Genomic DNA, 24,219 nt, shown 5'->3' with positions numbered 1-24,219 from the left:
TTACCACAGACTCACTTATTGATCCACTTTGGAGGCAGTTGTAAGAAACTAGCACATAACTGTGGGACAGGATCATATATGTGCCAGGCTGGGTAAAGATGAGAGATTCAAATTCTCAGAGATGTGGCTCACACTCTCTGTATCACCAACCCAATCAAATCCAGCCTCCGTCCCTCTGCTCCCCCAAGACATCCCTGGATCGGGGGTCATTATAAATGGCCAGGTTTTGGGGATCATGGATATGAGAGAAACCCAGATGCAGCTACAGAGGGGCCATCACTGAGGGACGTGAGAGCAGCAGGAGGAGGAACAAGACTGAAATCAATTCTTCCGGCTTTGGTTGAGAGGTAAAGGTGTCAGGAAGTGGTGGTATTGGAGCCAGTATATATCCACACAGAACCAGGATCCACCTTCCTACGGGCCATACATGGAATACAGAGAAGGAGTAGTGGTGGGTGAGAGGTCTCAAAAATCTAGAGAAGGCCAAGGCATCAACATTAGGTCTCACCATCTGATCCTCCTGGTATCTCACCATCTGATCCTCCTGGTATCTGACTACTAAACAGATAATAGGAGTATCCAGTCCATGCCAACTTAGTTAAAATATGAGTTTATTGAAACAGTGCATACTTTTGGATGCCTTTTAGATTGGAATATGTGTGTGCAAGAGAGAGAGTGTGTGTGTGTGTGTCTGTGTCTGTGTGTGTGTCTGTGGCTGGGTGTGGGTCAGTGCCTGTGCTTGTGTGTATGTGAGTGTGTGTCTATGTTTGTGTGTGTGTCTGTCTATGTTTGTGTGCATATGTCTGTGTGAATGTGTGTACATGTGTTTTCAGAAAGCTGTATGTATAAAATCGCTTAAGGAAAGAATGATCTCAAAGCAGTATCTTTTCTATGTGGTGATAAATCCATTCGATAACACGATTCTGTTTTTAAAAAGAGACGAAGATCAAGACAATGGGGGAAAGGAAAAGCACAGTGACCTGGAAACAGGCCTGACAGCTGCCTGAGACACTCCCACTAACAAGGGCAGGTTCCTAAGGGATGTCCTTGCTTAGCAACTGCCCAAAGCTAGCACTGACTGAGTTCACTAACCCTTGAGAGGCACATCCTGCTTCAGCCCCATCAGTAAAGGCAGAAAATACTCACCATATTTCCCAACCCCACCCTCTCTACCATCCCCAGTCCATTAAATAGCGCAGTAAATCCTAGTGTTTTCACATGTCTGCATTATTGCACATGTACTATCGTCTCTCCTCTTCCTTTCTTTCATCCCTGTGGTATTGTGGAAAATTCAAATGCTATGACCCTTTTCTGCTTTGTCCTTAGTGGAGTGTAATTGTCATTCCAGTTAGAAGAGTATAATGGTCGTCTTCCTTGTGTAGTGTTATCTTCCTGGTTACTTTATTTTTAAATTAATTCATTTAAATGAAGGCATCAGTAGCTAGGCCAACATTTATTGCCCATGTCTAATTGCCAAGAGGGCAGTTAAGAGGCTGTAGACCTGGAGTCACATGTAGATCAGACTAAGGATGGCAGATTCTTTCCCTAAGTGACCTTTGCGAACCAGATGTGTTTTTCCAACGATTGACAATTGTTTCATTGTCATCATTAATAGAATGTCATAGATTTTTATTGAATTCAAATCGCACCATCTGCCGTGCCAGGTCCCCAGAACATTACCTGGGTCTCCGGATTAACAATCCAGCAATAATATCACTCAACCACTGCCTCCCCTTTGTATCTTGCTAGTTACAACATTGCAATAGTTATCTTTCTAGTCAAAGTAATGTAATGATTATTTTCCTGGTGATCTTTTTAAATTCACCTCTTGTGTAACAATTTCTTCTGCCGTCAGTAATGAATGAACTCACTCTTTTTGTTAATTCAAGAAAGCCTGATTAAATTGCCTTCTGTTGATGTGTGAGTTCATTTGGTTCTGGGAGAAACATATACCAACAAGGGAGAGACTCTTCTAAAATGACTGTTGTTGCAACCAGCTAAGGGAGTGAATAAAGAAGGGGATTATGTCCACCCCATCCTCAACAAGAGCTTAACAATTTGGGGTATTCCATCTGGAGCTGTAACAAATTGGAGAACTTTGCCTGGGCTCTGGGTGTAACTGTTGTTGGAGGTAATGTTTTTCAAACAGCCATCTAACACACACAGCAATGAGATTACTGGCCCAGAACACCTTGGAGAAGTTGGGGGTATTTTACTTTGAGAAGTCATTGCTGAAAGGAACTATGGTAGAGGTGTACAAAATCATTCAGAGTCTGGACAGTGTTGACAGGGAGAAACTGTTCCCAGCTTAGTTACAGCTAAGTAGGACCTTAGGCAGTGCTGTAGAATGGAGAGACCTAGGGGTGCAGAGTACATCATCCTTTGAAGTTTGCGTCACTGGTAAACAGGTTGGTGAAGAAGGTGTTTAGCACGCTTGGTCGTCATTGCTCAGACCTTTGAGTATAGGAGGTGGGATGTCATGGTGAGGCTATCTGTTGGTGATGCCTGTTCTGGAGTACTGTGTGCAGTTCTGGTCGCCCTGTTATAGGAAGGATATTATTAAACTGGAGAGGGTCCCGAAAAGATTTACCAGGATGTTGTTGCGAATAGAGGGTTTGAGTTATCAGGAAAGGCTGCATAGGCTGGGACTTTTTTCACTGAGAACAGGAGGTTGAGGGGTGACCTTATAGAGGTTTATAAAATCATGAGGGGTATAGATAAGGTAAATGGTAGGTACCTTTTCCCTAGGGTTGGGGATTTCAAGTCCAGAGGGCATGTTTTTTAAGGTGAAGGGTGAAAGATTTAAAGACCTTGGGGGCAATTCTTTTACACAGACAGTGGTTCGTGTGTGGAATGAACTCCCAGAGGAAGTGATGGATGCGGGCACAGTTACAACATTTAAAAGACATTTGGATAAGTTCATGAATAAGAAATGTTTGGAGGGATATGGGCCAAGCGCAGGCAGGTGGGACTAGTGTAGTTTGGGATCATGGTCAGCATGGACTGGTTAGATCGAACGTTGGTTTCCATGCTGTGTGACTCTAAGACTCCATGACTGTATAACTCATTAACAGATCAAAAGTGAGAAAGCACAAATTTATATTAAATGGCAAAGAAAGTAAAAGTGACACCAGGAAAACTCAGAGAGCTGGAGCAGAATAGCCTCCTTCTGCACTGAAGCAGCTCTGTGATTGTGCGATCTGTTTCAGTTACACTGACTGACAGCTGAATATTAGCCAGGATACTAACGAGAAGTCTCTTCTTATTTTTTGAAACAGCACTACAAGATCTCTAACCGCCTCCTGAGAGAACAGACGAAGCCTCAGTTTAATGTCTCATTCAAGAGAAAGTACTTCACTGAAATGCCAATCTAGATTAAGTGCTCAACTCTTCAGAGTGGGCTAGAAACCCACAATCTCTGACTCAGATATGGGAGTAATACTGACATGGCATAGGGCCCATATCCACAACTGAGTGATTCACCACATCTAAAAGGCCACAGAGTTGATAAACCACCACAACCTGCGAGGACTGACAATTAACAAACAGCACTCAAAGCATTGCACGTTAAGTAGAGCACTAATATAAGCAGAGTCTCAACAATTTGTAGACTGCAGCAGAACTAGAGGCCCCAGTGAACATTGGCATATTCCATAAATATTCTTAAGTTAAATTGCAACTAAACTGATGGATTGTAAGCAGAAATGTCCTCTAAAGTTGTTTAGGAGACCTCACCTGTCCAGTTTACAGATCAAGGAGAAGCTAAGGACTTCAGATGCTGGAGAGTCAGAGTCGAAAAGTGTGGCACTGAAAAAGCACAGCAGGTCAGGCAGCATCGGGGAGCAGGGGAGTCAATGTTTCTGAAATGTCAACTCTCCTGCTCCTCGGATGCTACCTGACCTGCTGTGCTCCTCCAGTGCCACACTTTTCGACAGTTTACAGATCAAACCAGGCAAAAACAAGGGGGATTTGCAGCTTTTCAATATCATAAGCGCAATAAATTTAGGGAATAGTCAGTGACACAACCATGTTGCAGGTAATGTTAAGGAAATTCATAACACTGAGGGCAGGAAGCCAGGATTCAAACATCTGGAACAAGTGTGGCTCCCAAACCCACAGCATCAGGAGGGACAGGCAGGAGGCTAGAAGAACACAGCAGGCCAGGCAGCATCAGGAGGGACAGGCAGGAGGCTGGAAGAACACAACAAGCCAGGCAGCATCAGGAGGGACAGGCAGGAGGCTGGAAGAACACAGCAAGCCAGGCAGCATCAGGAGGGACAGGCAGGAGGCTGGAAGAACACAGCAAGCCAGGTAGCATCTGGAGCTGGAGAAGTCAACGTTTCAGGTGTAACCCTTCTTCAGGACCTGAAACATTGGGTTATTCGGGTGCCATGTTAATTACATAAATTATCAAAGAATTATTCCATATAAAGTTAAAGCAAATTTCATTTTTTGTTCCAACCAGGGCTCTTGATTTCTTAAGTGACTCCGGGACGTGCCTTACACTGCAGCTGCCAAAGCAGACCCTAAGTCCACAACACCAAGGGAGGAAGCATATTGAAGCAGTCCCCACTGCCACTGACCAGACCCAGAACACTGCCTCTGCCAAAGCCAACAATCGCCGTTGATACTCCAGCTGCCCCCACAGCCAGGTGACTGTCCCAACACCTGAGGCCTATGCTCAATTTTTGAGGCCTGAAAACAGATTTGCATTTATAATGTGTTTCTCACATCCACTGGGGGTTTCAAGATGTTGTTGCACAACCAATGACACATTGAGAAGTGTGATCACTGTTGTAACGGGAAGAGTCAGAGGTTTGAGGAAAGATTGGATAGACAGGAGCAGTGAAGTTTGAAAGGGGACCTGATAGAGATGAACACAATTATGGGAGGGGCATACAGAGGGGGGAGTAGGAAGGCACTTTCTCCATTAGTGGAGACTGGTGCATTTAATGTCAGAGGCAGGAGGCTCAGGGGGGAACTGGGAGAACATCCCTCACTTGGAGGGTTGTGGGAGTCTGGAATTCACTGCCTGCAATATTTAGATATTCACATGTCATAACCTGCAGTGTTATGGGTCAAGATCTGGCAGATCTAGTCAGATCTTCATAGACTGGTGCAGAGATGGACCGAAAAAGCTCCCTCTGTGCTATAAACATCTACAGCCAATGTTTTATTAACTTGCACTTATGGGACCAGGAGTGTGCTGATTGATCGAGTAGCCAGGTTAATCAGGAGGTCCACATAATCAATATTAAAACACACATTGAGTAAAAGAAACATAATGTACATGTCACTGTTATACTTTATTTACAGCATTAATCACTTAAATAATAATGTAACATTGCCTTAAACTTAGCAACAGACAGCCTTCTCACTAACACCCTCAACTGACTACAGTAGATTAAATTCCCTACAGTATGGAAACAGGCCCTTCAGCCCAAAAAGTCCACACCAACCCTCTGAAGAGCAACTCACTCAGACCCATTCCCAATATTTACCCTTGACTAATGCACCAAAATTATGGGCAACTTAGCATGGCCAAATCACCTGATCTGCACATCTTTGGATTATGGGGCGAAACTGGAGTATCCAGAGGAAACCCACACAGACACGGGGAGAATGTGTAAACCTCACACAGACAGTCACCTGAGGCAGGGATTGAATCCAGGTCCCTGGTGCTGTGAGGCAGCAGTGCTAACCACTGAGTCACTGTGTTGCCTATTAGGCATCATGCTATTGGAGGAGAAATTGACTTGAAATTGAATCAACTGTTGATGTTTTGTGTTGTCATTCCATTAAACAACAAGCATATTTATACTGAGATAAATAAATTTTTAAAATTATAATAATTGTAAAGAATAATAGTGTTTGATAATGTTTTGCCGGTTTATCAAGAGTGCTAGTTAATAAGATGCTGGTTAAAACAAGAGTTTGCTTTTAAGTCTGTGAGTCTATGATCAGCTGCTATACCTTTCTTGCAAACTGCAACCTGCTAATGAATAGATCCTCATTGCTCTTTGTGATGCTGATTCAGCCATAGACATTGACCAGGACATCTGAGTGAACTGCCCTGCTCTTCTGCCATGGGATTGCTGTGATATCCACCTGAGACAGGCAGCTTAACATCTGGAAGACTGACATCTCTAACATGCAGTGTAGCACTCCCTCAGTGCTGCACAAGAGTCTCAACTTTGATTTTGATATTCATTCCCTATCATTGAGAATTTAACCCAGAGCTGTGTGGCTGAAGGGGCAAGAGAGCTACCAGCTGGCAGTGTCATAGATTTGATCCAGGATTTAGCTCAGTCCTAATCTGATCACACTCTCACTCAAGGTCAGCAAGATCCAAGATTCTCAGAGAGCACCTTCCAAACCCATGACCACTTCCATTCAGGTGGACAAAGGCAGCAAAAACATAGGAACACCACCCCTTGGAAGTTCGCCTCCAAGCCACTCACCATCCCAAACTTGGAAATATATCGCTGTTCCTTCAGTGTGGCTGGGCCAAACTCCTGGAATTTCCTCCCTAAGGGGCATTGCGGGTCTTCCTACAGCAGGTGGGCTGCAGCGGTTCAAGAAGGCAGCTCACCACCACCTTCTCAAGGGTAACTAGGGACGGGCAATAAATGTTGGCCCAGCCAGTGATGTCCCATGAGAGAATGAAAAAAAAAGAGGTCACTCTTCAGGAGCAGCGGGCCTTGCTGGCTATTTTATTGAACACTTCTTTTCCCAAAGGGGACAGTGAGCATTTGTAGCTGCTTGGATGAGTAGTTTACTAGTGATGGTACTTGGGTGGGGTAAATGCTCATGGTTCAGAGGGGCAATCCACAAGTGAAAATTTGACGGCAGTGTTTTAAACCTGGGAATCTCTTGTTGGGGCTCAGTGGTTAGCACTGCTGTCTCACAGTGCCAAGAATCCAGGTTTGATTCCAGCCTCGGGCGATTGTCTTTGTGGAGTTCGCACATTCTCCCCGTGTCTGCTTGGGTGCTCCAGTTTCCTGCCACAGTACAAAGGTTAGGTGGATTGGCTGGTATAATTGCCTATAGTGTCCAGGGATGTGCAGATTAGGTGGGTTAGCCATGGGAAATGCAGGGGGATAGGATTGGGGGGTGGGTCTGAGTGGGATGCTTTTCAGAGGGTTGGTGTAGACTCAAAGGGCCAAATGGCCTGCTTCCACACCATACGGATTCTATGGTAAGAGCCAGTATGTGTAAAAATGACCAGGAAGCTGTCAGATTGTTGCCACAAGAACCCAGTTGGAGAGATACCAGACCATCATTACCCAGTTTGGCTGGGGGTGTCTTCAATGTCACAACCAGCCACTCCCTGTACGAGGGGCTAGCAGGATCATGTTTCTGTGCCCAATCTCTACCATCTCACAGTACACAGCAACGGGACAATAAACATCAAGCAGCACCCACGTACCAAGAAAGAACAGTAATAATGTTATAAATCCACTGCCTATTCCCTGTGTGAGCATTTCCTTTGTGGTCCTGGATTAACCTGGAACTCCCTATGGGAGGTAATCTCCTGCAGTCCTGCTGGCTCTGCCTAAAACCTGATATTCAAACACTCGGAAAAGTTTACTTCAAAAAGGGAAATTATGGGTGGAAGAAGTTGAACTGCAGTCCTGTCAGATTATAATTAAGCTTGCAAAGTCATTCCCTTTCAAACAGCTAAAGTCTGCACCCGTGCCAACAGCTTTTTTTGATGCCTCTCTGATTTACGTTGTCAAACATTTCGTGTTTATCTTTAACTAATGTCTAGGTTGAAATTATATAGCTTTCACATCATACTTTAAAACAGTCTCTCTCTGCAGCTAAACATTGGGTATCGAGGGAAAAAATAGTTCTGTGGCTGGTAGGACGCAGAAGGAGTGCTATACTATGGAATGGGCAGGGCAGTGGAGCCCAACTTTAACTGGTGAGCTAGCCTAGGCAGTGCAGCATTTTCCAAATCATAGAATCCCTACAGTGTGGGAGCAGGCCATTCATCCTATCGAGTCCACACTGATCCTCTGAGGAGCATCTCACCCAGACCATTCCCTGTAACCCTGCATTTCCCATCCACCTAGCCTACACTTCTCTGGACACTATTGGGCAATTTAGCATGGCCAGTTCACATAAGCTGCACATCTTTGGACATGACCGTGGTGAGACAGCTGGCACCTCCCTGACCCAGAAACAAAAGACTGCAGATGCTGGAGAACTGAAGTTGGAGCAGCAAGTTCTGGAAACGCTCAACAATTCTGGCAGCATCTACGGAGAGAAAAACAGAGTTGGCGTTTCGAGTTTAGCATGATTCAACGTCTTTGGGCAACCATGGAGCTGTAGGAACCCAAGATCTCTCTCCTCCTGCTTTAATATGGCATTAATAATGCTGGTGAATGGAGCACTTCATTACACATTTAACACCCACAACAAAGGATCAATTTATATTCACATTGCTGCTGATTGTGTACAGCTATATTTCTAACCCTACTGTGAACCCTATAAGAATGATGTGCTTATTTTCACGAGAATGGTTGTAGCTGTGTAACTTCTATCAATAACAGCATTGACACAACTCTCCAGCTCCCCCATTTTAGACATCAGGAAACTGCAGCTGGCTGCTCCCAAACACCTTACAGCCAAGCCTTCAAACCCTGAGCCAAATTGAGATACTGTAGGCATTTTCTCATTATTCCACAAGGAGGAATTTCACAGACACACTTTGAAATCCATTTTAAAACTACTAAAAATGTTTATAAATTAGTTAATCTCAGGTTGATCAGTTACAGTTTTGAGCTGAAATATGAATGTTGCAGCACAATGACAGTGTCCCTCACTCTAGGCTTAGGTTCAAAAAGTCTCACCTGCTCCAGTGGTGTGTACTAACAACTCTGAACAGGTTGATTAGAAATATCTCTGAGGCTGGATTGAATCACTGGAGCAAGGCTTGGAGGTTAAAATTCACATAATTTGACCTAATTTTATATCATTTTGATATTGTTGTGTGCACTCAGTAAGCTGGTTGTTCTGCAATAGGCTGAGGAGGAGAAAGATTTTAAAAAGACATGAGGGCAAATTCTTTACACAGAGGGTGGTTTGCATGTGCAATGTACTTCCTGAGGATGTGGTGGATTAAACAATTACAATGTTTAAAAGACATTTGATTCAGGATATGCATGGGAAAGGTTTGGAGGGATGTGGGCCAGGAGCAGGCAGGTGGGACGAGTTTAGTTTGGCATTATGTTCAGTATGGACTGGTTGAATCAAAGGGTCTGTTCCCATGCTGTATGAGTTGCAAAACGGAGAAATGTTCTGCAACAGCACCACCAGTGGCAGGAGAGTGCAATTACAGTGTGACATGTTTACATAGGCTGTTTGCATTGTAAATGTGAACACAGACATTTATCAGGGAAAAATCTTGAGACAAGAACTGAAGTAAAGAGAGCAAAGTTTTGTAATCAGGAAGTGCGCACTGATTTTTGGAAGATATGACTTAATACACTGCCATTTCATCTCTGAACCTTGGATTTAAATCCAGATGAGGCAGGTTGGATTGAAATCTGTCATCTGCCAGAAGACCAGAATAAAAGAAGATGAAGCAACTCAAACTAATAATTTATTGTAATAAATTAAGAATGGAAATGAAAGTGGAAACTTGAGTCACATATAGCTTCCTTCAGACTGTGATGTCAGGATCTAGTGCCTGATAGCATATAGCTGCCAATGGTTTGAGATCAATCTCACCCTAAATAAAGACAGAGCTAGCTAATGGAGGAAATTAAAATGACATTTTAGTATTGTACTGTAGTAAGGAGACATCCCTGAATAAGGTTGTACTGACCTGGGAGAACTTTAATGTTGGTACAGGGTATAACCCCTATAATTAAACAAATCTTCTGTAGCTGGATTATTTATTAAGTTCCATTAAAGATTAAAGAAAGCAGAATTAGTGGGAGGAAATACACTTTAAAAAAAATAAACCATTTGTGCAGATAATTCTGTGTATAAATAATATAACTGTATTTTCATCAGTGCTCATTAAGAGGGTATAAATTCTCATCAACAGTAATTAATAAAGTACATGTTTACATCCACTAAATGCTTGTGTTGTTTCTCTCACAAAAAGCCCATGACATTTCAAAGTCTTTTTTTTTAATTCACACACTAGATGCAGGAATTGCTGGCTGGGCAGCTTTTTTTGCCTCAAGACCACCTTCTTAGAAACATAGAAAATAGAAGGGGGAGTAGGATATTCAGCCCTTCAAACCTGCACTGACATGCAATATGAAAGTAGCTGATCATCCAGCTGAGTATTCTGGCCCCACTTTCTCCCTATACCATAGAATCATTAAACCCCTACAGTGTGGAAGTAGACCATTTGGCCCATTGAGTCCATGCATACTCTCTGAAGAGAAGCCCAGCTCCCCCCCCCCAATCATGCTGCACTTCCCATGGCCAATCCATCTAACCTGCACATCTTTGTGACTGTGAGACAAAACTGTAGCACCCAAAGGAAACCCACACAGACATGGAGAGAATGTGCAAACTCCACACAGACAGTCGTTCAAGGATGGAATCGAATGCAGGCTCCTGGCACTGTGAGGCAGCAGTACTAACCACGGTGCCATTCTTTTGATCCCATTAGCCCTAAGAATTATATCTATCTCCTTCTTGAAAATATTGCAAATATTGCAGCTGATGGTGTTCCCCCCCAAACCAATGAAGCATTTTATGAAGTGTAGCCATTGTTGTAAAGTCAGAAATGTAGCAACTCAATTTGTGAACAGCAAGCTCCTACAGTTGATAACCGACTAGATGATTTGTTTTCATGATGGAGTCATAGAGTCATACAGCACAGAAACAGATCCTTCGGTCCAACCAGTCCATGCCGAACATAATCCCAAACTGAACTAGTCCCACCTGCCTGCTCCTGCCATGTCCCTCTAACCTTCATGTACTTACCTAAGTTTCTTTTAAACATTGTAACTGTGCCTGTTTCTTCATTCTCTGTGTAAAAAAAATTGCCCCCATATCTTTTCTTTTAGATCTCTCTCTACTCAACTTAAAGAGATGCCCCTTAGTCTTAAAATCCTCCAATCTAGTGATAAGACACCTCCTATTAATCCTATCCATACCCCTCATGATTTTATAAACCTCCATGAAGTCACCTCTCAACCTCCTATGCTCCAGTGAAAAAGTCCCATTCTCTCCAGCCTTTCTCTATAACTCAAACCTTCCACACCTGGCAACATCCTGGTAAATCTCTTCTGAACCCTCTCCAATATCCCTGCAAAAAGAGGGCAACCAGAATTGGGCGCAGTATGTTGTTCAAATATTAGCCAGAGACGAATCCCACTCAAATAATACAATGGACTCTTTCCCCTTGATTGTAGAGAAGTTTAATGCATATAAAAGACAGCATTTCTGACAGTGCAGCACTCCCTGTAGAGCTGCACATAACTCTGGAGTGGGACCTGCACCCACAGCTTTTTGACTCAAAGAGGACCATTCTTTAACTGAGGAAATGTCACCTTTTGGGAGTTGCAGAACAAAGCATCTTTGACAATTATCATCATATGAATTTTCCTTTGCATAATTCTGAACAATTTCTGGATAAGACACACACACTTTGACTTCAGCTCCTGCGTCAGAAACTAGTGAGAAACTGAGAAATGAATTCTAAGAAATAGCAACAGAAAAGTGTACATAGTGCAGTGGTAGAGTCATACGGCACAGAAACAGACCCTTCGATCCAACTTGTCCATCCCATTTAAGTTTCCCAAAATAAACTAATCCTACTTGCCTTTGACCCATAGCCCTCGAAACCTTTCCTATTCATGAACCTGTCCAAATGTCTTTTTAATGTTGCAATTGTACCTGCATCTGCCACTTCCTCTGGCAGCTCATTCCACACAGGAACCACCCTCTGGGTGGAAAAGTGCAGTGTTCTCTTTAATAAATAGAACTGTACATTCCTCACAACCTGCGTTTGAATGCGAGCGAGTTTTAAACCGGAAAGTTGCAACTGGTCAAATTCACTGGATTCTTTACAAATTTTAAAATGAAATATTGAAGGAAGCCTCATCGTGAAGGCTTTGTCAAATAGTTCTGACGCAGTGTGTATACGACAGATTTAAATTCGCAAGTTAGCTGAGCGAGGGGGTAATTTTGATCCTTGTAATGTCACAGTGGTTTGAGGTAGGGCGTTGTAGCTGGACCCTCTCCAATCACCCCGAATCCATTCCGAGGAAGGGACATAGCAGACTCGAAACACGAACTCTTGTTGTTTCTCTCTCTCTCTCTCCCCACAGCCTCGGCCAGGTTGGCTGAGTTTTTCCAGCATTCTGTGTGTGTTTGTTTGGTTTGAGAATCTCCAGCACCCGCAATGTTTTTCTGTCGGAGCCGGATTTCAGGCAGCGAGAGAGAAGGAGCAGAGGACAAGAGCATTTGGAAATAATAGCACAGTCAGTGCAAAGATGCTCCTTTCTGGGGATTCGGGAAGGCTGGTGGGCTTTATACAGAGGGAGGGTGCTGATGTGAGTGTATTCTGCGTTGGGGATGTTGGTTGGGACGGCGACATGCTGTTTGTTGTTTGAGAGGAGGGGCTAGTGTAGGTTTATCTCCGCCCTTGGTCTCTCTCTCTCTCTCAGTGGTGTGTGTGTGTGTGTGTGTGTCTATGGTCCTGCAGGGCTCCGCGTCAATTACACTGAAACTGACATCCCCCCCCCGCGTCAGTTACCCTGAAACTGACATCCCCGGGCAGCGACCAAAGCCTCTCCCCTCTCCTTCGGGACTATGTGTGTGGAGAAAGAAACATCAGACTGCCCTCTCTCCGGCTCCTCGGACGAGATCCGGAGCCTGAACGGTGCTCCCTCCGCCGTCAGCTCCGCCGCAGATACACCGTTCAGTCCGGCGGAGAAATTCCGGGCTCTGTACCGCCTGCGCCCGCACATCGCCGCCGGGGTGCTCAGTTTCGGCTACGTGGTGAATTATATGGACCGGTTCACAGTGGCAGGTAAGAGGGGGGAGATGCTCTGGGACTTCCCAGGTAACTTCTGCCTGTCCCTAAAACAAGATCACCTTCCTGAGAGATCACCTGGGGGTGGGGGCAAACGGATGCTGCCTGAACTGCTGTGCTTTTCCAGCACCACTCTAACCTAGACTCTGGTTTCCAGCATCTGCAGTCATTGTTTTTACCTAAACAGGAGATTTAGCCCTTTCTGCGCTCCCCCTGTCTGTTCAGCTTTCCTCGGGATCTTTATGTAGCTCCCCTTCTCTCAGATTTTGTGTTGTCCTCCGACCCCCCCAGCTGGCAGTAATGTACCCCTCTGAGACCAGGAGGGCAGTGCCAGTCTGTGGTGCTCTCGGCCGACTCATTCCCGTGCCACAGTTACCCGGACAGGTGAGAGAGACAGCCCCTAGGCTGTGGGTCAGACACTGTTGGAAAGGGTCCCAGAGTCTCCACCTCCCACCTCCCACCTATGTACCTTACAGTCCGACATCAAGTCTTGAGGCTGTTCAACAACAGCCACCACCACCAGCACTTCGGAAGGATCTGACAGCGAGCACCTGCTTCCAGGGTCCAGTGAACGCCAAACCCCGGAAAATGGAGCAGACTTTATGTCCAGCAGCCGAGCTGCAGCCGCTTCTCAGAGAGTGAATGTTATACCCTGACCACCGCATACTTTGCCTCCTCACCTTTGATTCCCAATTCTTAGAGTTCAGTGTTTTCTTCATCACAAATAGCTCTAAGGAGCTTACAGGTGATCAATAAAGTCAATGGATCTTGTTCTACTATAGTTATGTTCTAGCGTGGTTGTGCTATGTTCTAGTGTAATGATATACAGTAGTAACGTTATAGTAATATTATAGTGTGTAATTGTATAGTTATCTTATAATGTCGTTATGTTATTGTGTAATGTTACAGGGCACTTGTGTTATACAGTGCCTACGTTGTAGTGTAGCCATGTTCTCGTGTAGGTATGTTCTAGTGTAATGTTACACTGTAGTTACATTATTGTTATGCTATAGTGTAATGTTCTAATATAGTCATGTTATCATGTCATAGTGCACTTACTATCTATGTTACAATGTACCAATGTTATAGTGTAGTTATAGAGAGGTTCAGTCTCTGCCTGAGCATTTATATTTAAAAGAATGCAACATAGAGGTAAGGTCTCACCCTGCCCTTTTGACGTACAGGAGACTTGGCTATTTTGGGCTAGTATGGACAATTCTAATTAGACTCTCCTCTTAATATCACTCTAATTAATAATCATCACCAAAATGTGCACACATTATTTATAATATTACTGTAGGTAGTCAAAATACACAGGCAAGTAATTCAAGGACAGTACCTTCACTAGCTGTAAACTAGTATTGCTAAGTGTAAAGATTATGTCTAGTTTGAATTCCCTAGCAGTTATTTAACCTGGGCTACTGTCTACCAATGGGAGGTCTTCTGGTACAGTGGATAATTTTCCTGTCCCCTGATCCAGAAGCTCATCCCAGGAGCCAATGGCCAAGGAAGATGTATGCACAACAAAGGCAAACAGGGTGGGTATCAACTAAAATCAAAGTTCTGAACGTTTGAAATAAAAAGAGTGCTGGAGGAATTCAGCAAGTCTGGCAGCATTTGTGGAGAGAAAGCAGAGTTAATAATTCGAATCTAGTGCCTCTCTTCTTTGGAGTAGGTTAATTATCAATGTGTAAATTTGTCCTACCCAATCTTAATAAGTTAATGATCCAGCCCTGAATGTAAAATCTACCCATCTACAGGAGCCATATAACTGTCTCAAACACTATCCTGTTCAGAATTTGTTGCTAAAATATAGTGCATTAATGGGTACGCTATTACTAATGTGTAAGTCATCCAGCAACTTGTGACGAGGAAGAGATACATTGGGAATGATAAACTCAGTGCAAGTTGTCAAGAAGCGTGTGTTAGCCTCGTCAACACCACCAATTGTTTTCACCTGCTGTGTTCAGTGTATATAGTTGTTTCAATGTGAAGCCACCGCAGGGAGTTAAAGCTGAGGTTTCCAACTTAGGCAGGTTTTTAATAAGGATTTTTATTTTTCTGTAATCTCACGCTCCCTCTCCACCTCAGAAAGAAAACGAGTGAAGCTGAAGAATAATTTCTGTAGGTAGAAAAATGTTTCTAAAGGAATTTAAAAGTTGAATTTTAAATCATGCTTTCCTTTCCTATCATCTCTCATTGTCTAACCTCCTCTTTCTTCCTCTGTTTCTCTTTCTGTCCCTGATTTCATTCCAGTTGAGAATAATTCCTTCTGTGATACCTCTCTTTCCCGCTTCAGCTTTAGATCTCCCTTTGGTGGAGAAGATGAACTCGTGATCCCCATTGTTCAGTAAAGTTCAAGATTCCCAGTTGCCCTCAATGTGTCAGTCAGAATTAGAGTTAGGTTTCATTTTCACGTGTACACAAGTACACGATTACAGGAGCATGGTGTAAAGTGTGCAAAGTCACCATTCTGCAGTGAGTTAGTTCACACTCGCACAATTTGCAGGACAATTTGAGCTGAAGGTTGAGGCATAAAGGATAGATAAAAAGGTGCATCATGTAATGATCCACTGCAAGAAAATCTATAGCTTATCTTTTCTTGTGTTATGCTTTTTATGATGAGGCCACTTTTAACACTGGCATGGACCAGTCACAGACTAGTAGGTATTTGATGGGGTCTGTATGTTGAGTAGATTCAGTGCTCGCACTGTATTTGCTGTGACCAATTTGTTGTTCGCTGGGTCAAAACTCCCTCCCTAATAACACTGCGGGTGTCTCTGCAGTCCAGAAACCATAATGGTGCAAGAAAGCAGCTCAAAGATAATTAGGATTGGACAACATAGGCTTACCCTTCCTAGCAAAGCTAACATTCCATGAACAATTTAAAATAAAATCCATTTGAATAATTTTAAGGAAGTTTTTTTACTTCTGTCAAGTAGTATAAATGACCCAGAGCAAGCACTTTGAATTGCATTGTGAATATAAACTGGCATGAAAATGAGGGCATGTAAATGGGCTAAGGTGCAAGATATCAGTTCAATGGTTAAATCACAGGCAAAATGGATCACAAAATCTCTTGTTTAAATTGGCTGAACTGGTTACCCAGAGAAAAGAAGTATCACCAGGATCTTTGAAACAATGGTGCAGTGAGGTGTGAGTCTGTCAGGAAGATGAAATGACTTGTTTAGGGAGGGGGTCTGCTGAGAGAAGAATGTGATCCATTGACTTAAAAAAAAATCCATTGAATTTTAAAGAATTGATTAAATGATTTGAAGAAGATGATGTTCATAAACAAAATTGTATGTACGTCCCAAATTGAAACTACCTGAAAGAACTGTCCTCATTTCTGTTGCCAAGAATTGCAATTAGTTTCTCAGGAGACACGCGACTGAATCATATTTATTGTACAGTACTCACTCTTGGTGCCACACAATTGTATATTTTACAAGTGGGGACATGGTATTTCTGTGTGTTGCAGGGAGAAGGGGTAATTAATTTTATATTTCGTAGATTTCGTGTATGTAGAAATAGGTGAAAATGTCCATTTCACAGGTGAGGGCAATTGTATATTTTAAGGGGGGGGGGGTTAATTGTATATTTTAAAGCCAGGGAGGGGATAACTCTATACTTAAAATATACATAGGGATTTAATTGTATATTTTAATGATGGGGGAGTCATATATTTCACAGCTGGGGAGGGGTTAATTGCATATTTAAAATATACCACGGGGTGTAATTGTTCACTTTAAAGGTGGGAGTAATTGTCTATTTTAAAGGTGGTGAGGGGTCATTGTCTATTTTAAAGATGAGGCTGATCATTACATTATGTGGGTGCAGAGGGGGTAATTATGTTTATCCTCCCACACGCCACCCTCCCCCCACCCCATCGCCACCTCCAGTGTTTGTTCAGCTCAGTCAGTCTAATCTGAAGAAAACTAATGCAGGTGAAATACTTTCTCTCCTCAGCAGTGGATCAATTGTAAAGGACAGGCAGAGTGAGCACTCAATTATTCAAGTCTGAAAGCAGACCAGCTGGACGCAGAACACGGTGATCATTCTTTGTCCTTTTAAGCTAAGGGGTAGTGGGAGCCATTGCTGGGTTTACCTGTGAAGTACATCACTGCAGGCTAGTGCGTGTCAGCGTTTGTGTGAGATTTTGTGTGTGAGGTTGAGTGCGTTACCGACTGATGCAGGATAAACAATTACAAATGAGAGAGGCGAAGGTTGTGTCTGCTTTTGTGGTGATTCTGTAGCTGCAATAGATTCAGTGACCGGGGCGGGAGGGAGACTTTAGAACATCTTTCCCTTTCATTTGATGGAAAGCTGTTTGAGGTGATCTTGAGTCAGCAGCTGCATCATTTAGCTAAATACTCAGCCCAGAGCTGCACATCAGCAAGGGGCCCTGACCAATGTCTGATTTGTGCTGACATTGTCTGGAGTGGCAACAGAGCAAGGACGAATGGGGTTAGCACCTAGTCCAGAGAAGGGAAAGATCAGCATAGCTTCGATATAATCTTTAGCTGGGCAGAAGAAAAGAGCTGTCAGACTTCCTCCACACACCAAAAATGATCTTGAATTGGGTTTTAAAGCGAAAGGTTAAAATTGGAAGAAAAGAATTGAAAAACGTTCTAATCAAAGTGAACATGATCATGTTCCTCTGATCTGTTCAATGTTGCTTCGTAATGGTCCAAAACTGATAACTGATCGATAACCACATTAGGGAAATAAAGCATAAATTAACGTGTCAGCATTTCATTGTCAAATGACCACAGTTTGCAACAATGCATGACGTTCATATTGTTCATCTTTGGCCTCTGCCTTCTGGGAGATGCCAGGCATGTAAGCTGGACCGTGGCGTCAGTAAACAACTGGAGAATGAGTAATTTCAGAAGCAGTTCCTGATTCCTGCAGCACAGTAATCATTTGGGCTTTGCACTGAATTGTTTCATGGAAAATTAAGGAAATGGGCTATTGTTGAGAGAAAATGGAATTCCTGCTCAAGACGAACCTGCCACTGTTGGAAAAGAAAGGGAAGGGAACAGACTGTTTGTTTGTGTTGATATGACTCAGCAGGGAGCACTCTTGTCTCCAGTTCAGAACGTTATGTGTTCAAGTCCCCCTCCACAACTAAGGGAGTATAGGAGTCAGGGCATCATGTGGAGTTTGTACAGGACATTGATGAGGCCTCTTTTGGAGTATTGTGTCCACTTCAGGTCCCCCTAACATAGGAAGGTACTGGAGAAGGTTTAGAAAAGAATTACAAGGATGTTGCCAGGAATGGAGGGCTCGAATTGTAGGGAGAGACTGGATAGACTGGGACTTTTTTCACTGGTGCATAGGAGGTTGAGGTGTGAACTTATGGAGGCTTATAAAATCATGAGGGGTATAGATAAGGTGTCTTTTCCCTAGGATGAGGGATTTCAAGACTAGGGGCATACTTATAAGGTGAGAGGAGAAAGATTTAAAAAGACATTGGGGCAACGCAGAGAGTGGTTCATGTGTGGAATGAGTTTCCAGAGGAAGTGATGGATGCTGGGAGAGTTACAATGTTTCAATGACGTAATAATAAGAAATGTTGAAGCAATATGGGCCAAGTGCAGGTAGCTGGGACCAGTTTATTTTGGGATTATTGCTGGCATGGACAGGTTGAACCAAAGGGCTTCTTTCTGTGCTGTATGACTCTGAGTGTTACATTGTCAAAGTTCTATCTTTCAGATGAGATGTTAAACAGAGGCTCTGTCATGATGTACAAATCTCAAAAAAGAGCAGAGAGGTATCTCTGGTATCCTAACCAATATTTACCCCTGAATCAACAGCATTGAGACAGATTAATGTTGTTGTTTGTGGGATCTTGCTGTGTGAAAACTTGCTGTCACATTCCTATATTGGAACAATAACTACACTTCAATACTCCTTTGTTAAATCTGCCTTTTACCTCTTTCATGTCACATTATGCATGATGCTCCAGTCAAGAGCTCTTGTAGACATATAACCTGTCTCTAGCTGTAATTGTTCAATCAGACATGGTAGAAACAGTGGGATAACATCAGCACAATTGAAGACAGCCCAGTCTACATTCATTGCCCTCTTTGCAAAGCCATAGCTTAGATTATCCCAACAGCACATCAAGACAATTAACAATTAGCAGCTGTGTAATCAGTCACAGGGTTAAGATCTTAAGAAACAGGAACATAGGATATCTGGTCGGCATGGATGGGTTGGACCGAAGGGTCTGTTTCCATGCTGTACATCTCTATGACTCTATGAGTAGGTCATGCAGCCCCTCAAGTCTGCTCCACCATTCAATCGCTGATCTGGTATTCACTTTCCTGCCCATTCCCCATAACCTTTGATTTCCCTCCTGATCAAGAATTGGTCAATCTCAGCCTTTGTCTGAGGGTAGCATGGGGGTTCAGTAATTACCACTAATGCCTCATGGCACCAGGGACCTGGGTTCGATTCCAACATTGGGCAACTGTGATGTTTGCACATTCTTCCTATGTCCGCGTGGGTTTCCTCCAGGTGCTCCATTTTCCTCCCGCAGTCCAAGGACGTGCAGGTTAGATGGATTGGCCATGGGAAATGCAGGGTTAAAGGGATTGGGTGGGAAGCTCTCGGAGATGTGGTGTGGACTCAGTGGGCTGACTGGCCTGTTTCCACACTGTAGGGATTCTATGATTTTGTCAGACCATGCATGAGGTATGCAAGAAAGATCTCCTGATATAAGTACATCTTTCAGGTCTGGGAACATTTTATTTCCATTGTTGGCTTCAATCAAACTTTTCTGCATCAACCAACTGAGATACTTAAGTGATCTGTTTGTAGATGGTTACTTCGTGTATCAGCAGGTGGTTACTTAATCTAACTAGCTCCATACCCTGTCTCAGTATGTGGATGATCCTGAAACATAAAAATCAAACTAAAATATCGCTAACTCCAGACTACAAACAGAAAATGTTGCAGAAACTCTGTGGGTCTGACAGCACTAGTGGAAAGAGAAACAGAGTTAATATTTAACATTGAATTTGACCTCTTCATAACTGTTCATGCTGCAGTCTGCTGTCTGGTTAGTACACACTGCTACCACAGTACATGGAGAGAGCACCACTGTATCAGGTTCCATGTTTGTTCTCGCAGAAAGAAATGCCCAGTTCAAAATCCCTGGCCATCAGTTAATAGTAAGAAGGAGCAGCCTCATTGGGAGAGGCCAGGATAGGACTCTAAACCTGTACATGAATGGGGTGTTTAGTCCAGCTTGCTGGAAACTGTAACATTTAGCTTCCTGAGCTATGTAGTGTCTGTACCGATGCTGGAGAATGTTGTACAATCCCAGCTTGATACTATATTCCAAACAAATCCTTTGGAGGACACAAATTAGAATATTTTCCTCATGCATTAATAATGATCTGTTCATCAAAGTGACTCGAAGAGGCAATACCATGTTCAGTGTGATTCCCTGTCAAACTCAATTTAACAAATCCCTTGCTTCCAAGCATTCTCAGGGTGCAGGCATAGCTGCCAACTCTGGCATTTTCGGCCCCGTCTCTAGATTCTCCCAAGAGTCCTCCTGTTTGACCCATGAACAGATACAACTGTGTGGCCTACCAGGCAATTTCAGTGGGCAATGAACAGTCAGATGTACGGTGTGGGACTGGAGTCATTTATAGATCCAGCCTGGGGGAAGGAAGGAAGGCAGGTTTCTCTTTCAGAAGGATGTAAGGGAACCTGATGGATTTTTCACCACAGACTTTGTGCTTGCTCTTCGAGATATGGTCTATTTTGTTCAAATCGAATTCTTAAGCTGAAAGGGTGGGATTTGATTGTATGTTTTTTCTGATTTGTAATCCAGTGTTGCAATACCTACATGACTACGCCTCTTAACAATGTCTGATTGCAGCCCGAGATAGAATAAAATCAATTAAACTTTCTTCTTTTCAGTGCAACATGCTTTCAAGCAATCATCCCCAATACTAAAGCAAGATTATTACTGTGTCAAAATTGCATTTTCTCCCACTATTTGAAATGACAAAAATGAAATAACTAAATTATTGTCAAATACACCTTCATCAATTCCGTCTTAAGGATTCCTTGTGCAGTGTTGGATTAGCACCAGCAAAATCCAAACAGGCTATCAGTAGCTTGGACTACACTCTGTCACTCAGTTCTTTGGATGGTTTCAACATTTCAATATTTCTATCCCAGTCCACCAGATAGAAAAGTGTGAAAGGTGTGAGTTTGCCATGACTGGGATATTTCTATCCCAGTCATGGCAAACTCACACCTTTCACAATTGCCCCACCTAACTGACCACTTTAAAAAAAAGTTCACTCATGAAGCAGCCCAGAAGACTCTCTTCAACCAAGTGTTGATAATTTTTTTCAGTGGCATCTAATTGATGAGCTGTAAAAATAGCTAGAATGTGTAAACACACAGGGTGCAAAGATCTTTCGTTTTACAGTGTGTTACTGTCAGGTTGTTTCATGTATTTTGGGGGGTTGAATTTTTAGACTCTGCAAGGTGAGGAATTAAACACTTCTATTTTTGGTCACCTGTTGCAGGGATTTACTGATTTACAGGGACAATGAGAGTAAAGATTTAGAGATGAAATAAAGCTCTGGGTTATTCACTCTCAGCAATGTTCCTCTACATTGTAACTCAGTATAGCACCTCCTACTGCCACAGCGTGAGTTTCTCAAAACTTCCTTGTATTGAGCCTTCTGTACTTCACATCATACCTGCTCTGTCTTCAAGAGATCACGACTTTTCTTGCTGTGCTGAGCACTCTATTGCTAGGAGATAATGTTTTGGAACTTGAATGGAAACCAATGTTGGGGGGGTGAGGGGGGAAGGTGGAAGATAGAAACAGGCTTTGATCATTCAGGATCCACTCTGTGGGACATGGGATGGCAGAGTATTGTGATAATGGACATATCAACTGACCAATGCACTGAGGTGAGGCAGTTGAGAGTGGAAGGCCATGTGGTGAAACCTCCAAGACAATGTCAAAACCAGAGTTGGCGACGTTGTATGATACATCTTACTGACACTCCTGAATATTCAATGATTAGAAATGAATGTAACCGAAGACATTTGAAAACAGGGACATTTCTAACTGGAACAGCATTTATTGCCCATCCCTAGTTGCCCCTTGAGAAGGTGGTGGTGAGCTGCCTTCTTGAACCAGTGCAGTCCATGTCCCGTAGGTTGACCCATATTGCCATTAAGGAAGGAATTCTGACCCAATGATACTGGAAAACATAAATACTTTTCTGAGGCAGGATGGTGAGTGGCTTAGAGGGGAACTTGCAGGTGGTACCTGCAAGTTCTTGACCTCCTTGTTATATGCAGTCTATCCAATCTCAGACACAACTGAGTGGCTTGTTAGATAATTTCCAATTCAACCACATTGCTGTGGGTTTGGAGTCACATGTAAGCCAGACCAGGTAAGGATGGCTAATTTCCTTCCCTAAAGGGCATTAGTGAACCAGGGTGTGTTTTTCCAACAATGGTTCAGGTTATGCGAGCTTTTCTATTTGTATTGAACTGAAATTCCATCATCTGCCACAGTAGGATTTGAACCCATCATCCCTGAGGTTCAGGATTACTAATCCAGTGACATGTTAGTGCACTACCACCTCTTTCTATGACAGTAGGTGTAAATGGATGGGTTATCCACATTAGTATGAAAGCTCGCAACCCTTTTTTTATTACATACATTACCAGACATTAAGAAGGTGTGTTAATATCATTCTGTGTGATTCCCTCAGGAATTAATTTATCTGCCAATATATTAAGTAAATGTTTCCGTGTTATCCAACATGCAGCACACACGGATGTTGCCAATGGGCACATGCAGCTGCAGAATCCTGCCTACTCCCCTCCCCTTAGTCAAGGATGTTTCCCGTCACTGACATCCCCCAATGGTTCCTTTGGAGTTTCCCTCTCCCAGCTCTGCTTGCTGCTGACTGCTGATTAAGACAAAAGGAGGTGACCAGCCCTTTCTTACTGCTCCTCCTGGTTGCTGGGCAGGGTTTGTTTGAGCCCCAGTCTGTGTCTGCAGCATTTGTCCAAAGGCCCTGACAAAAAGGTCCACCCCATTCCTTTTATTCAGTTGAGACAAAGCTGAAGGGAAACTTTGAACAAAAGGACCTCGCGTGGCCAAGAGTTTTACAGTAAGCCTCTTAATTGGTAGTTTTACTGGAATCTTGTGATCATAGCTTTCCCGTTATTGGTATTAAGGAATTCCAACCCCTATAATTCCCTGAGAACTATTTACTCGTTGGAACAGAATACCTATTGAGGCCCTTTAGTGCACAGAACTTCAATTGACTGGAAATCTCACTTAAAATGCAAGGTATGATCATGTTAGAACAGCTCTTCACTGTCGGCTGTGAAGATAAAAGATGGTGTAGGGTTCTGCATCTCCTGGGAGTTTGGGATTCTTTCAGGATGCTGTTTATAAGGGAGGGAGCTCTGAAGTTCCTACAAAATGCCAGAACCCATCCAAAAGCACTGGTGAGAGGTGAGGTGATCAATTTGATCAGCTGTTTGTCAAATGTCACAGTCCCATTCCAGCACAGGGACAATCACCATAGGGGTGGCGCGATGGCGCAGTAGTTAGCATTGCGATCTCATTGCGGCAGGGACCTGGGTTCGATTCCACCCTCAGACAGACTGTCTGTGTGGAATTTGCACATTCTCCCTGTGTCTGTGTGGGTTTCCTCCCACAGTCCAAAGAAGTGTAGATTAAGTGGATTAGACATGGGAAATACAGGGATGGGTCTAGGTGGGATTCTGTGATTCCTTCTATTACAATGACTACACTGTACAAAGTAAAGTATATGGGGATGGCCTGAGGTTGTGAGACTGCCAGTAAATGCAATTGATTTTTACAGAATCCCCACAGTGAGGTAAGAGGCCATTTGGCCCATCAAGTCTGTACTGATCCAAAGAGCTTTGTACCCTATCCCTGTAACCCTGGTTAACCCACCTAACCCTGCATGTCTTTGGACTGGGGAAAATGTGCAAATTCCACACAGGCAAACATCCTCAGCTGAAATCAAACCCAGGTCCCTGGTGTTGTGAGGCAGCAGTGCTAACCACTGAAGCATCATTGTCACGCATGGTACCCTGGAAATGCAGTAGGAATTGCTCTTTAATTACTCGCACTTTCCTGACCCAGTTTCTGTGGCAACATTTTCTCT

General features: G+C 43.4%; 1 protein-coding gene across 1 annotated transcript in view; it reads left to right on the top strand.

The window, feature by feature from the left end:
* The first annotated feature begins 12,375 nt into the window (after positions 1-12,375).
* LOC122564162 (protein spinster homolog 2-like) overlaps positions 12,376-24,219 on the top strand; it is a 98,346-nt gene continuing 86,502 nt past the window's right edge. Inside the window, exon 1 of the mRNA XM_043718809.1 lies at positions 12,376-13,009. Coding sequence (XP_043574744.1) covers positions 12,790-13,009 — 220 coding nt within the window. The 5' untranslated portion in view covers positions 12,376-12,789. The remainder of the gene's footprint in view (positions 13,010-24,219) is intronic.

The sequence above is a fragment of the Chiloscyllium plagiosum genome, chromosome 28 (assembly GCF_004010195.1).
Source record: "Chiloscyllium plagiosum isolate BGI_BamShark_2017 chromosome 28, ASM401019v2, whole genome shotgun sequence".
Lineage (NCBI taxonomy): Eukaryota > Metazoa > Chordata > Chondrichthyes > Orectolobiformes > Hemiscylliidae > Chiloscyllium > Chiloscyllium plagiosum.
Note: the sequence above shows the minus strand (reverse complement) of the source record. Positions and strands in the feature narration are given on the sequence as shown.